This window comes from Scyliorhinus torazame, chromosome 6 (genome assembly GCF_047496885.1).
Source record: "Scyliorhinus torazame isolate Kashiwa2021f chromosome 6, sScyTor2.1, whole genome shotgun sequence".
NCBI classification, from domain to species: Eukaryota; Metazoa; Chordata; class Chondrichthyes; order Carcharhiniformes; family Scyliorhinidae; genus Scyliorhinus; species Scyliorhinus torazame.
Window position 1 is genome coordinate 150,728,077 of NC_092712.1, and position 12,876 is coordinate 150,740,952.

Below are 12,876 nucleotides of genomic sequence, written 5' to 3' on the forward strand. Positions count from 1 at the left end.
ATGGGCCGCAAGTGGCCCAGCAGGTTGCCACCACTGCTGATTCTTGTTCCTAAATTCCTATATTAAGCAGCTCGAGGGTCAGTCAGTGCATTAACCTCATCGTCAAAATGTCATTTCTCCCCTTGTTTCTCACGCGCGAACGCCTTGCTTATTTCTCAGGGTCACATTATACTCACAGACACAGACAAGGCCTGATGTTTATTCCCAGCATTTCCTGTTTTAATTTTAGATTTCCAGCACTTTCGGCTTTTGAAGAAGGTGCTGTCACTTTTTTTATTTGAATTGACAGCGCTGTGCATGTCGAGCTTATTGCAGTTTCGCACATCCACGACGAACGTGCGTAGAGTGAAATCGGTATCCCCCCTTACTGTTGCGAAAGGGGGAGGGGAGACGGAGGCACAACTGGTGATCTGGGAGGAAGAACTGCAGAAAGAATCCCTGAGACAACATGAAGGGTGGTGTTGGGCAATAGAGAGACACCAAGCTTTGAGCAGGACTCTGCAGTGACGTGGATGGTTCCGCTGCGCTTTTCATTTCCGGGTGGCGCTGCTTGTGTTTCCCAATCCGAGCGGTGGGGAGCGCGAGGAGCGGGGCAGGGCAGCGCGCGAGCTAACGGTAAACGGCTCGACGGCGGCAGGAAGCGGGGAGCGGCTCAGTTGAGCCCGCGTCACAAAGGGGCGCGCGGCGTCACCCCGGCGGCCCGGCTCATGTCACGGCGGTGATCAGGCCGGCGGCGGGATGGTGTGTGCTTGCGCTCCTCGCACCGTTTCTCCGTCGTGTGGAGCCAATTCCCCACCGAGAGTGATCTGCGAGCGGAGTGATCAAGACTCGTACCTGCCCGGCTCTGACCTGCTGCTTCTCGCACGGACATTGCCCACAGTCAGAGCCCGCGGCGGCCTCTGAGGGAGGGAGAGAGAGAAGACAACCGTAACTGGCGGCGGCTGGCCGCCTCCCACAAGGGCATTCACTCACCAACTCCTGACCGTTCTCAACTCTTCCTGCAGAGTGAGGTCTCAATGAAGATGTGTCATTAAACAGGAAGGAGAGAGAGAGAGTCAAGTCCACCCATCCACACCCAGTGAAGACGGTAAGTGTCATACTGAGCCCCGGCTAAAGCATAGAGTTGTCGAAAGGAAGTAGGACGGCTTTTTAATCCCGCAGAAAATCGGCCAAGCTTGTACGGTACTAACCAGCAACTTGTGTTCTAATTTCGCAATAAATTGTGTATGAAATACTGTATTTTTAAAAATAAATGTACTCTAGGCGCGGTGTTCAGAACATGGTCTTTAAAGTCAATTGGGTGAGGTGAAATAATTAACTTACTTGCTGTATGTTTATGTAATATACAATTCCCCCTTTCTCCTGACCTTAGTTTGTGACTAACACGCAGACTGCAGATTGAGCAATGAGGTTTAGCGTCGACTGTACACTTTTAGACCAGGGAGACTTTATTTTGATAGGTGTGCACCCGGGTTTAACTTATCATTTACACTTCATTGAATTGCCAATTGAAACTTTCACATTCCCTTTGCTCAAATATTGCCGATGAATAAGTGCGAAGTTGCTGCATGTGTCGCCTCCGCTTCCTCTAGCTTTATTAATTCCGAAGACCGTGTTTTCGTTGACGCCGTTGTGCAGTACATTAAAATAGAAGTTAACAAAATACAGTGGGTGTTGCTCACTGTAAAAATTAAACTCCTCATCGCCCCGGAAAGTAATCACGGGGATTTAACAATTTATTTCATTGTAATTAATTTTTTGTATAAAAAGCTTAAATTATAATCATAATGTTGGTTTAATTTTAGCAGTAAATTGTACTGTTTAGAACGAAGCTTTATAATTAAAAGGAATGTTGCTACTGTCTTGAACATTTAGGACAGGCTAAACACACAAGATAGACTTTGAAAATGGCCACTAGGGGTAATTGGTACAACATTTCTAAAGCGGTAGATGCTGCACTTGTGTGAACTTTTGTAGTGTGCCCTTTTTAACTGTTATTATGACATTGCACTATTTATGATATAAGTTTGAGGTTATTGACACCAATGTATGAATCTATTTATTAACAATTAATGTGTTAGCTGTCCCTTTAACATACTTTAGTGCTTCCAGCTTTTTTTCCTTCATAATTTGTTTCCATTTACTCCAATCATTGTAATTTTTTTGTTTTTTGTATTAAATTTGACTACAATTGAGTAGATATTGTTCTGGGTAACACAAATTATACTGAGGATCATGAAGAACAGTCAACTTGCAGCTTGAATTCTGCTTCTATGTTGAGTACTTAGGTTTGTGTTTTCCTGCATGCAATTCAATTCTGCTGATCCATTATAGGATGAATATATCAATACACGAATCTAACATGTAACGTTCTAAATTAACTGAAAAATGTATTTACTGGCTTCACCAGAAAGCTGATGATGTGAAGTGAAAGTCGCCAAAGTCACAGAGGCCATTTGGCCCATTGAGTTTGCACCCACTCCTCTGCCTGATTCCCATAACCCCATCAAACCTGCACATCTTTGGACTGTGGCAGGAAACCGGAGCATCTGAAGAAAACCCACAAAGACATGGGGAGAAAATGTAAGCTCCGGACAGTCACCCAAGACCTGCATTGAACTTGGGTCCCTGCTACTGTGAGGCAACAGTGCTAACCACTGTGCCACCGTGCTGACTGGTGGTGATTTAACCTGAGGGTCCCCACACCTCGGGCAAGGGGCATGGTTGAGAAGGCCTTCATGGTTAACCTCAGCCTGTACGGGAATTAAACCTGCGCTGTTGGCGTTGCTCCACATGACAAAGCAGCCGTTCAGCCAACTAAGCTAACTGACCCCCAACACAACACATTAGAGTGCATCTTTAAAATGGACGATGCTAGATGGTCTCCATACTGTACTAATTACAATATTTATTCAATATCACCTATTTTAATATAACTATCTAGTTAGCCAAGATACAATTGTTAGCACTAAGATTCATCGCAACACATGCAACTACTCCAATAAACAATTTGGATCTAATCTTCCAGGGAATCGCAATTGCCCTTTTCCAGTTTTTGCATCTTTCTCAATTTCTTGAATCTTATTTTCTGTTTTTATGGTGTGGCTAACAAGGGTATTGAAGGAATAAGCTCATTAGTGCATATACATTTGATTCTGAGCATGGTGGCTATTTGAAAGTGTGGTATTGACCTATAAAACACAATGTGCAGTTGTTTAGGTTCAACTTGCATTGGGCAGCTTCTTTAAAATTATGTGAACTGTAGGTGTACGTATAATAACACAAATAGCAAATATTTTCACAAAATGCATTTCAGATTTTTAAAAATGTCTTCCAATTAAGAGTTCATTTTGACTTGAGCCCCGCTGTCTTTCATTTCAGCCAAAGTTGAATTGTTCATTGGACAGATTAAAAAGACGATTTATGACCAATCTAAGTGGGAATTGTTCATTCTGGTGCTAATCATGGAATCATAGAATTACATTGCAGAAGGAGGCCATTCGGCCCATCGAGTCTGCACCGGCCCTTACAAAGAGCACCCTACTCAAGCCCACGTCTCTACCCTAATATTACAAGATGTGGAGATGCCGGCATTGGACTGAGGTGAGCACAGTAAGAAGTCTTACAACACCAGGTTAAAGTCCAACAGGTTTGTTTCGATATCACTAGCTTTCGGAGCGCTGAGGTGAACCTGAGGAAGGAGCAGCGCTCCGAAAGCTAGTGATATTGAAACAAACCTGTTGGACTTTAACCTGGTGTTGTAAGACTTCTTACTAATATTACAAAGCTGATGTTCAAAGGTATTCCCCCTACCTTTATCTTGCCCTTGTATTTGCTTCATATTTGATTGCTAAAACACAGCATGTGCCCAGGAGGCTGTGAAAATGGAAATTGTTATGGTATTATTGTGCATTTTCTTATTTAAATCATTGTCATCAGTAAGTGCTGTAACATCACTAGTTGTTACCTGTGTATAGTTATATTTAACTGTCATTCGTTCTAATTTTGTTCTGTTATTTCGATGCTCAGCTAGTTGCTCCTGTTTTTGAGTCCATACTGTATTTTAAACTTCATTATTTTTATATATTAAAGATTAACTTTCACCACATCGATTCGATTACCTTTTTGTGGTCAAGTTGCCACATCTGAGGATAAAATTTGAATTTCAGCACATTCAATCAATGACTTTGTGGAAGAGGACTGGACTGAATATGTGGAACGGTTAGAACACGTTTTTTCTTGGCAAATGAGATCGCAGACAAGCCTAGAGAGCTCAACTCTCTGAGTGTGTGTGGGGCGAAGACTTGCTTGCTAGTGATTTGACAACACCACGGAAACCGGGGTACATTTAATTTGAGGATTTTTTTATGCTCATTCAGAATCACCACAATCCTAAACCCTCAGTAATTGTGCAATGTTTCAAATTCCATAATCATTTTCTGAAGACTGGACAGTCTAACGTTTTTGCTGAATTGTGCCTCTTTTTAAAAAAAAAAAAAAAAAAAAAATTGGGGGCAGTTTTGGAAGACATCATTTGGGACAGACTCATTTGTGGCATTAATGAGGATGCATTCAGCAGTGGTGTCTGGGAGAAGCTACACTTGCTTTTAAGAAGGCTCTAGAAATTTATCAGGGCATGGAAATGGCTGCCAATAATGCAAAAGATATTCAGAAGGCCAATACAGGACACAAGCAGGTGCACTGCATCAAGTAAAGAAATGAGCTGCAAATAAACAGGTGAAGATAGTGAGTGTTTTGGAGGGTCACACTATGCAAATCATTGTAAGTTTATGGGCACTGTTTGTCACCAGTGCAACAAGAAGGGGCATTTGGTGACGAAGTGCCGGGGTGCTAAGAGCAAGTCGAAGGCTGAGCAGGGAACTTCAAATGTAACAAAGCCTCGTTCGATGTTGCATCGCTTGGAAAGCTCAAATCAGGCAGAGGAGCACTACTGCATCTTTAATACAAGTGAGGGGCATGTAGTACCTATTTATGCTACAGTGGCGGTCGATGGACAGTGGATCTAGACACAGGCGCCTTTGCATTGGCAATCAGTGAGGAGACGGTCAGGACGATTTGGAGCTCCAAGCAGGGACCTTCGGATCCCTTTGGATGGACAGTGAGACTATAAACCATTGCTTGGAGTGTTTGAGGTTGACATTACATACAATAGCCAACAAGCAAGAGTATGGCTCCTAGTAGTAAAAAGGCATGGGCCTAGTCTCTGGCTCAGGAAACTTCAGTTGAACTGGGGTGAGATAAAGCACACAAAAGTGACTGAGGAAGTCATTCAGAGCTATCCTGAGGTTTACCAAGATACCTGAAACATTGTGGGGCACCACGGTTCAATTGTTCATCGATCCTCAGGCTGTTTCTTGCTTTTAAGGACCGTGTCCAATGCCATGAAAGGCAAACTAGCAGGAGTTGGAGCAGCTGCAAAGTCTAGGAGTCGTTGAACACATTCAGTTTTCACATTGGGCAACTCCAATTGTTCCTGTTAAGTGATGGTACTTAGCACATACGTGGGGATTACAAACTTACCGTTAATCAGTTTCCAAGCTGGATGCTTGCCCGTTGCCGAGGGTAGAACTGTTTTAACCCTTGCAGGGGGTAAGACATTTTCAAAACTGGATATGAGCCAGGTTGGTCAACAATTCTTGCAAGAGGAAGATTCAAAGCAGTGCGTGACCATCAACACGCATAAAGGATTGTTCAAGTATAATCATTTGGTTTTTGGCCTATCCTCCAGCCCAGCGATCTTCCAAAGAATGATGGACAACTTGTTACGTCATTCGTCGTATTGTAGTCGACTTAAATGAGATTTCAATTTTTAAAAATCTTTTATTGTCACAGGTAGGCTTACATTAACACTGCAATGAAGTTACTGTGAAAAGCCCCTAGTCACCACATTCCAGCACCTGTTCGGGTACATAGAGGGAGAATTCAGAATGTCCAAATTACCTATCAGCACGTCTTTCGGGACTTGTGGGAGGGAACCTGAGCATCCGGAGGAAACCCGTGCAGACTCCGCAGACAGTGACCCAAGCCGGAAATCGAACCTGGGACCCTGCCGCTGTGCAGCAACAGTGCTAACCACTGTGCTACCGGGTAAGACTGAGGAGGCGCACCTCCGCAATCTGTATCAAGTTTTAGGTTTTCAGAGGCAGGATGTGCCTGAATCGGAGCAAGTGCATTTTTCAGACACCGAGCTTGGAGTTTCTAAGCTACAAAATCGCCCCCAAGGCCATCTCCTGTGGAAGGGAATGTTTGAGCATAGCTCCGGAGCCCAGGAATGTGGCAAAGCTCAGCTCGGGACATTTGTAGGTTTGATAAACTATACTGGGAAGTTTTTGCCAGACCTTTCGACTGTATTGACTCCACTGTACCTACTACTGCACAAAGAAACCGAAGAGAAATGAGTGCCTGCACAGAAGAAAGCTTTCAAAGATCGGGAAGTGTTGCTGCAATCAACAAATCTGCTGGTCCATTGTGATCCAGACAGGGAACTGATTCTGTTGTGCAATGCCTTGCCCTATGGTGTGGGGCCAGTATTGTCTCATGTAATGGAGGACGGGTCAAACAAATGCTTTGATTTGCATCTAAAAGGCTGAAAAGAGGTATTTGCAGTTGGACAAAAAAGCCTACCTATCATTTTTGGGACAAAAAATTCCATCAGTACCTCTGGTCACTTGTTCACCTCGTGTACTGACCGCAAGCTGTTGGTGAGTCAAAATGTATTCCTCCCATGGCCTCCGGAATTTCAGTATTATTACAGCATTGTTTATAGGGCAAGGAGGGACAATGCTAATGCGGACACGTTAAGTCATCTCCCTTTACTGGATATGACAACCCAGGTTTTGTGTCCTCCCAAGACTATTTTCTTACCCGAGAGACTTGCCCAATCTCCAATGGGTGCTAAACAAATTAAGCAGTGGATGGACAGAGATCCTATTCTGTCACAAGTTAAAATATTTCTGATTCAAGGATGGCCATCTATCATAGAAGATAGTGGGTTGAAGCCTTGTGAGGCGCAAAGAAGAGTCCAGTATGCAGAGTGGTTGCATACTGTGGGGGTCGATAGTAACTGTGCCACCCTCCGGTTGATCGCAAGTAATGGATGAAATTCATGACTCATCCTGATGCCACTCAAATGAACGTTCGAGCCAGGTCAAATGTTTGGTGACCTCATGAACCAGAATTTGGAGAATAAAGTAAAATTCTGTTCTGCATGCCAATCTAACCACTAGCACCATTACATCCTTGGGAGTGGCCTGATAACCCTTGGTCGAGACTGCATGTGGATTTTGTTGGTCCTTTCATGGATCACCTGTTTTTAGTCATTGTGGATGCACATTCTATGTGGTTAGAAGTATACATCATGAGCAACATTACAACTCCCAGTACTATAGAGAAGCTATGCAAAGTCTTTGAAACTTGTGGGTTACTGGATTCTCTTGTGTCTGATGATGGAACATCTCGATTGTAAATGTTGTACCAAGAGTTTTATGCAAAGGAAAGGAATGTAATAAGCCATGTACATACCATGCCTTTTCATCCTGCTTAAAGTGGTCTGGTGGAGCAAACTGTTCGGACATTGAAGGAAGGATTGAAGAGGATGGCAGGTGGAACTTTAATGTCCAAGCTCTCTGGTTCTTATTTCAATATCGTTTCACACTACAAACAACTACTGGACTTTCATCAAAATCTCTCCTTGATCTGCTGCATCCAGATGCAAAAGCAAAAGTGGGAAGAAGATGAGAAAAGCAGAAGGAGAGACATAATTATCCTGCTAAGGAGAGATGTTTTAACCCAAATGATTGGGTTTCTGTCAAGAATTTTGGCAGTAATCAGTGATTGCTACCTGGAGTTTAAGTCATGAAATTAAACAATAGCAGAATTGTTCACACGCACCAAGATCATATTTGTCTCTGTCATGACTTAGAGACAGCAAAAGTTCCAGATAACACAACAGAAGGCAATGCTGCTATGGAAATTCAACAAAAATCTAGTGGACTCTACTTCAGAGAGGGACACTCATGAGCAGATACTCAACCTACTGCTGCGCCCACAAGTTCAATTGAATAAGTCAAGCATCACCAGAGTTGGTGGAGTCGTCAATGGTACTGCGCAGATCACAGTATCGTCACAAAGCTCCTGAAAGACTGACATAATTAAGTTAAGACATTAGTTTATTATAGCTAAGGGGTGGAGAAGTATTATATAAGAGTGTTGTTATTCATCTTATTTAAATCCATTGCGAAAGTGCTGCGCCGTCAATAGTTATTACTTGTGTATATTTATATTTAATGGTCGTTAGTTCTACTATTCTGTTAATGTTACTTTATTTAGCTAGTTTCCCCCGTGTTTGAGTCCATGCTGTATTTTAACCTTGGTAATTTTTATATAGTAAAGAAGATTAACTTTTACCACATTGTTTCAACGACCTTTTTGTGGTAAATTACTGCAAATATTACACATAACAAAATATTTTGCCCTGGAAATATATTTGGGTTTTTGCTACTTTATTTTCAATTGTTAAGGCATGGAGTTTCGAATATGGAAATATATTTGTGATTTAAAATTTTTTTTTAACTTGGTCAGTGTTTAGTTCAGAATCAGATTAAATTGTGACAGTAACTAAAATGCTCAATTATTCTGTAATGATTCCCCGAGATGACAATAGTTTACGGCAGTAATGCTGTCGCCTTTGTTCATGGGTGTTACAATGAGTGATTATGACCTGACTGCAATGTTTGCAGAAGAAAGTAGGGCGAGTCTCGAGTGAGTCATTGCAACTAATATTTTCTGAAAATAAATTTTCACTAAATTGGTGTATTTAGGACTAATAACTTCAGTTATGTTTGACCAAATAAGCTGTACTGACTTTTATATTAATGTCCCTAATATGCTAAAGAAATAGGAGAATTAATAGGGGAAAAGGATGCGACGTAGACTTATTACAATTTCATGTCTGCAGTAACAAATGGCATATTTTTGTCCTGTTATTAGTGTGTGTTCCATGACTACAAAGTAGCCAGCACAGTTCTGAAACGTATCAAATTTGCAAGATCAATTCTACCTACAGTAGGTCAGCAGAAACAGTTAGATTTATATGGTTAGAAGCTCTTTGCTCTAGATATGAAATCACTGAACAAGTTTTCTGTTTTTAATCTCACACTTGCAGTTGATAAACGTGTGTGTGTGTGTGTGTGTGTGTGTGTGTGTGTGTGTGTGTGTGTGTAAGCAAATGGGTGCAGAATGGGGTCTAAAAGTAGATGAGAAAAGAAATGATGGGGCAAATAAGGTAAATTCAATGAACATCTGAATTTAAAGAAATTAAAACTTTTTTAAACCTTGGTTAACATTCTTTTCCTTTTTAAGAAGGTAGAAGTGTCCTTTTAGACTCATTTTCATCTTCATCTCAGCAGTAGTGCAACACAAGTAGATGAAATGACTGCACTCCCAAGGACCGCAGTCACGCACACGACTGTTATCAAAGCTATTTAGCTTGGCTATAGTTCACAAACACTACTTTCATTTATATCTACAATATATACCTTTGGACACCAACAGACTCAGAAACACAATTGTTGTGGTATAGAGGGAGGCTATTTGGCCTGTTGTATCTGCACGTTCTTCCTTTCAGATAATCCAATGCCGTCTCAAGTATAATACCAGTACCAAAGGAGAACACGGTAGCGTGCCTCAACAACTACCGACTGGTGGCCCTGACATCTGTTATCAGGAAATGCTTTGAGCGGCTAGTCATGAGATGGATCAACGCCCGCCTCCCAGATGGCCTTGGTCCATTGCAGTTTGCCTACCACGGCAACCGATCCACAGCAGATGCTATCTTTCTGGCCCTACAATCAACACTTGAACATCTCGACAACAAGGCCACCTACGTCCGACTGCTGTTCATAGACTACAGATCTGCCTTCAACACCATTATCCCGACGAGACTAATAAACAAACTCTACAACCTTGGACTTGACCCCTCCCTGTGCAGCTGGATCCTTGACTTCCTCACCAACAGACCGCAATCTGTCAGGATAGGTAATAGCACCTCCTCCACAATAGTCCTCCACACCGGGGCCCCCCAAGGATGTGTGCTCAGTCCTCTACTGTACTCCTTATACACACACAACTTGTGTGGCGAGATTCCACTCCAATTCAATTTATAAGTTTGCAGATGATATGACTGGGGTGGGTCGTATCTTAAACAACGGCGAATCAGACTACAGAAGGGAGATAGATCACTTGGTTACATGGTGTACCGAAAACAACCTCTCACTAAATGTTGGAAAGACCAAGAAACTGATTATCGACTTCAGGAAACATAGTACGACCCCCCCCCACCCCCAATCTACATCAATGGCTCCGAAGTGGAGATGGTCGATAGCTTTTAAGTTCCTGGGGGTCGCTATCACCAACAGTCTGTCCTGGTCCACTCCTGTTGATGCAACTGTCAAAAAAGCCCAACAACATCTCTACCTCCTACGGAAGCTAAAGAAATTCAGCATGTCTGCATCGACTCTCTCAAACTTCTACAGATGTGCCATAGAGAGCATCCTATCCGGCTGCATTACAGCTTTGTATGGCAACTGCTCGGCCCAAGATCGCAAGAAACTGAAGAGCGTGGCAAACTCAGCCCCTTGCATCACACAAGCTTGCCATCCTCCCATTGATTCTGTCTACACCTCTCGCTGCCTCAGGAAGGCAGACAGCATTGTCAGAGACCCCTCGCACCAAGGCTTTGACCTCCTCCAGACCCTTCCATCAGGCAGAAGATACAGAAGTCTGAAGACTCGCACATCCAGGCATAGGAACAGCTTCTTCCCCACAGCTACTAGACTCCTCAACAACTCTCCCTTGGACTGATCTGTTCTCTGTAAGAACACTATTCACGATGCCCTATGCTGCTCTTGTTTGGCCCTTGTTCCGCACTGTAACCAATCAACAAATATATTTGTTGATGTACCATTTGCCAATGTACTCTGTTGATTATTCTTTTGTCTACTATATATGTACTGTGTACGTTCCCTTGGCTGCAAAAAAATACTTTTCACTGTACTGCGGTACATGTGACAATCAAACAAGTGATTTTACCTCCACCACACTCAAGCAGCACATTCCAGATCTCCTTCATTTGTTTTGTGAAAAGGTTTCTCCTCATGTCTCCATGACTTATTTTGCCAATTACCTTAAATCCCATTCTTGATCCTTTCACTAGTTTTTCCTTATCCACTCTGTCCAGACCGATAATGATTTTGGATGGCTGTGTAACATCTCATAACTTCTCTTCTCCAAGGAAACAGTCTCAATTTCTCCAGCTTATCTACGCAACTGCAGATTTTCACCCTTGAACCATTCTTGTGAATCTTTTCTAATGCCTTCACTTGTTTAAAGTGTGGTGCCCAAAATTGGGCACGATACATCAGTTGAGGTCAGACCACTGTTTCATACAAGTTTATAACATAATCTCCTTGCTCTTGTACTCTGTCTCTATCAATAAAATCCAAGATGCCGTACACTTTATGCCCTTTTGAAGTTCTGTGCTATCCTTCTCACAGTTCGCAATGCTTCCAACTTTCATAGCTTCACCAAATTTTGAAATTGTGTGTTCTACACCAAGGCCTAGGTCATTAATATTTATCAAAGAACAAGGATTCCACCACCACCCCAGTGCAACTCCACTAACATTCCTCCATTCCAAAGCTCACCTATAAATCGCTACTCTTTCCTGTCACTCAGCCAATTTCATTTCCATGTTTTTCCACGCTGTAACTTTGCTTGTAAATCTCTAACGTGGCACTTCATGAAATGCCGTTTGAAAGTCCATATATACCAGCATTACTGTAATCAATCCTCTGTTACCTCTTCAAAAAACTTCAGAAAGTTTGTTAAGCATGATTGGTCTTAAATGCATGCTGACGTTTCTTAATTAACGCACATTTGTCCATGTGACCATGAATTTTGTATTGTTTGTAGAAGCTTCCCAGGACCTGTTAAACTGGTTAACCTGCAGCTGCTAGGTTTACCTTTACACTTTCTTTGAAAAAGGAAAGTATTTGTACCCTGCGGCATGGAGCACAATGGTTAGCACTGCTAACTCCCATTCATTTAATACCTCAACTATGCCTCCTGCCTCCATGTGCAAATCTCCGTTTTGGTCCCTAATTGTCCCCATATCTCCTCTCACTACCCATTTACTAGTTATATGCCTTTACATTCTCTTTAGAATCCCCTTTTACGGTAGATGCCAGTCTTTTTCATTCTCTCTCGGTGCTTCTCTTATTTGCTTTTTCACTTCCCCTCTGAGCCTTCTACATTTGGTCTCGATCTTGATTGTATTAACCATTAGACATCTGCCACAAGCACATTTTTCTTCATCTTGATCTCTTGTATCACCCAAGGAGCTCTGGATTTGTTTGCCCACCTTTCCCTTTTGTGGGAAGATACTTGACTGTGCCCAAATTATTTTTAAAGCTAACCATTGTTAAGTTACTGTTTTAGCTGCCAACCGTTGAATCTGGACTGATGTTCTTTAACCTTTTCCATAGCCACCTAATGATGCAATGGTCATGATGCAATGGTCATGGCCCCTAAAGTTCCTCTACCAACACTCTACAGTTGACGCTTGCAAATTGCAATGATTAAGCATTTGGACCTTGCACTGGTGAACAACTTTCCTTGCTTGACCAGACTGGTAATAGTTTGTAATATATGACTTTATTGTGTGGTGATGCACAATGTTAAAGAATATTAAAGAGGCATTATATTCTAGAGTTAGATACCTGTTGCAAATGTTTTTAGTTATTCTCTTTATTTCTGATCATATGAAGTCAGGAGAATTTGTGTATAGACCTTTGATGC

General features: G+C 42.2%; 2 protein-coding genes across 5 annotated transcripts in view; one reads left to right on the forward strand and one right to left on the reverse strand.

Annotated features, from left to right (window-relative positions):
• ino80c (INO80 complex subunit C) overlaps positions 1 to 476 on the reverse strand; it is a 64,126-nt gene extending 63,650 nt beyond the window's left edge. Inside the window, exon 1 of the mRNA XM_072508910.1 lies at positions 177 to 476. Within this exon, the coding sequence (XP_072365011.1) occupies positions 177 to 299 (123 nt within the window). The 5' untranslated portion in view covers positions 300 to 476. The remainder of the gene's footprint in view (positions 1 to 176) is intronic.
• Positions 477 to 690: 214 nt separating this feature from the next.
• The window catches only part of galnt1 (UDP-N-acetyl-alpha-D-galactosamine:polypeptide N-acetylgalactosaminyltransferase 1), a 265,777-nt gene continuing 253,591 nt past the window's right edge, over positions 691 to 12,876 (forward strand). For 3 of the 4 annotated variants that reach the window (XM_072508906.1, XM_072508905.1, XM_072508908.1), the window contains exon 1: positions 691 to 1,087. The gene's annotated coding sequence lies outside the window, so the exon portion shown is untranslated. Of the gene's footprint in view, positions 1,088 to 3,582; positions 3,604 to 12,876 lie in introns of those variants that run through there. The other variant, XM_072508907.1, reaches the window with a different exon arrangement.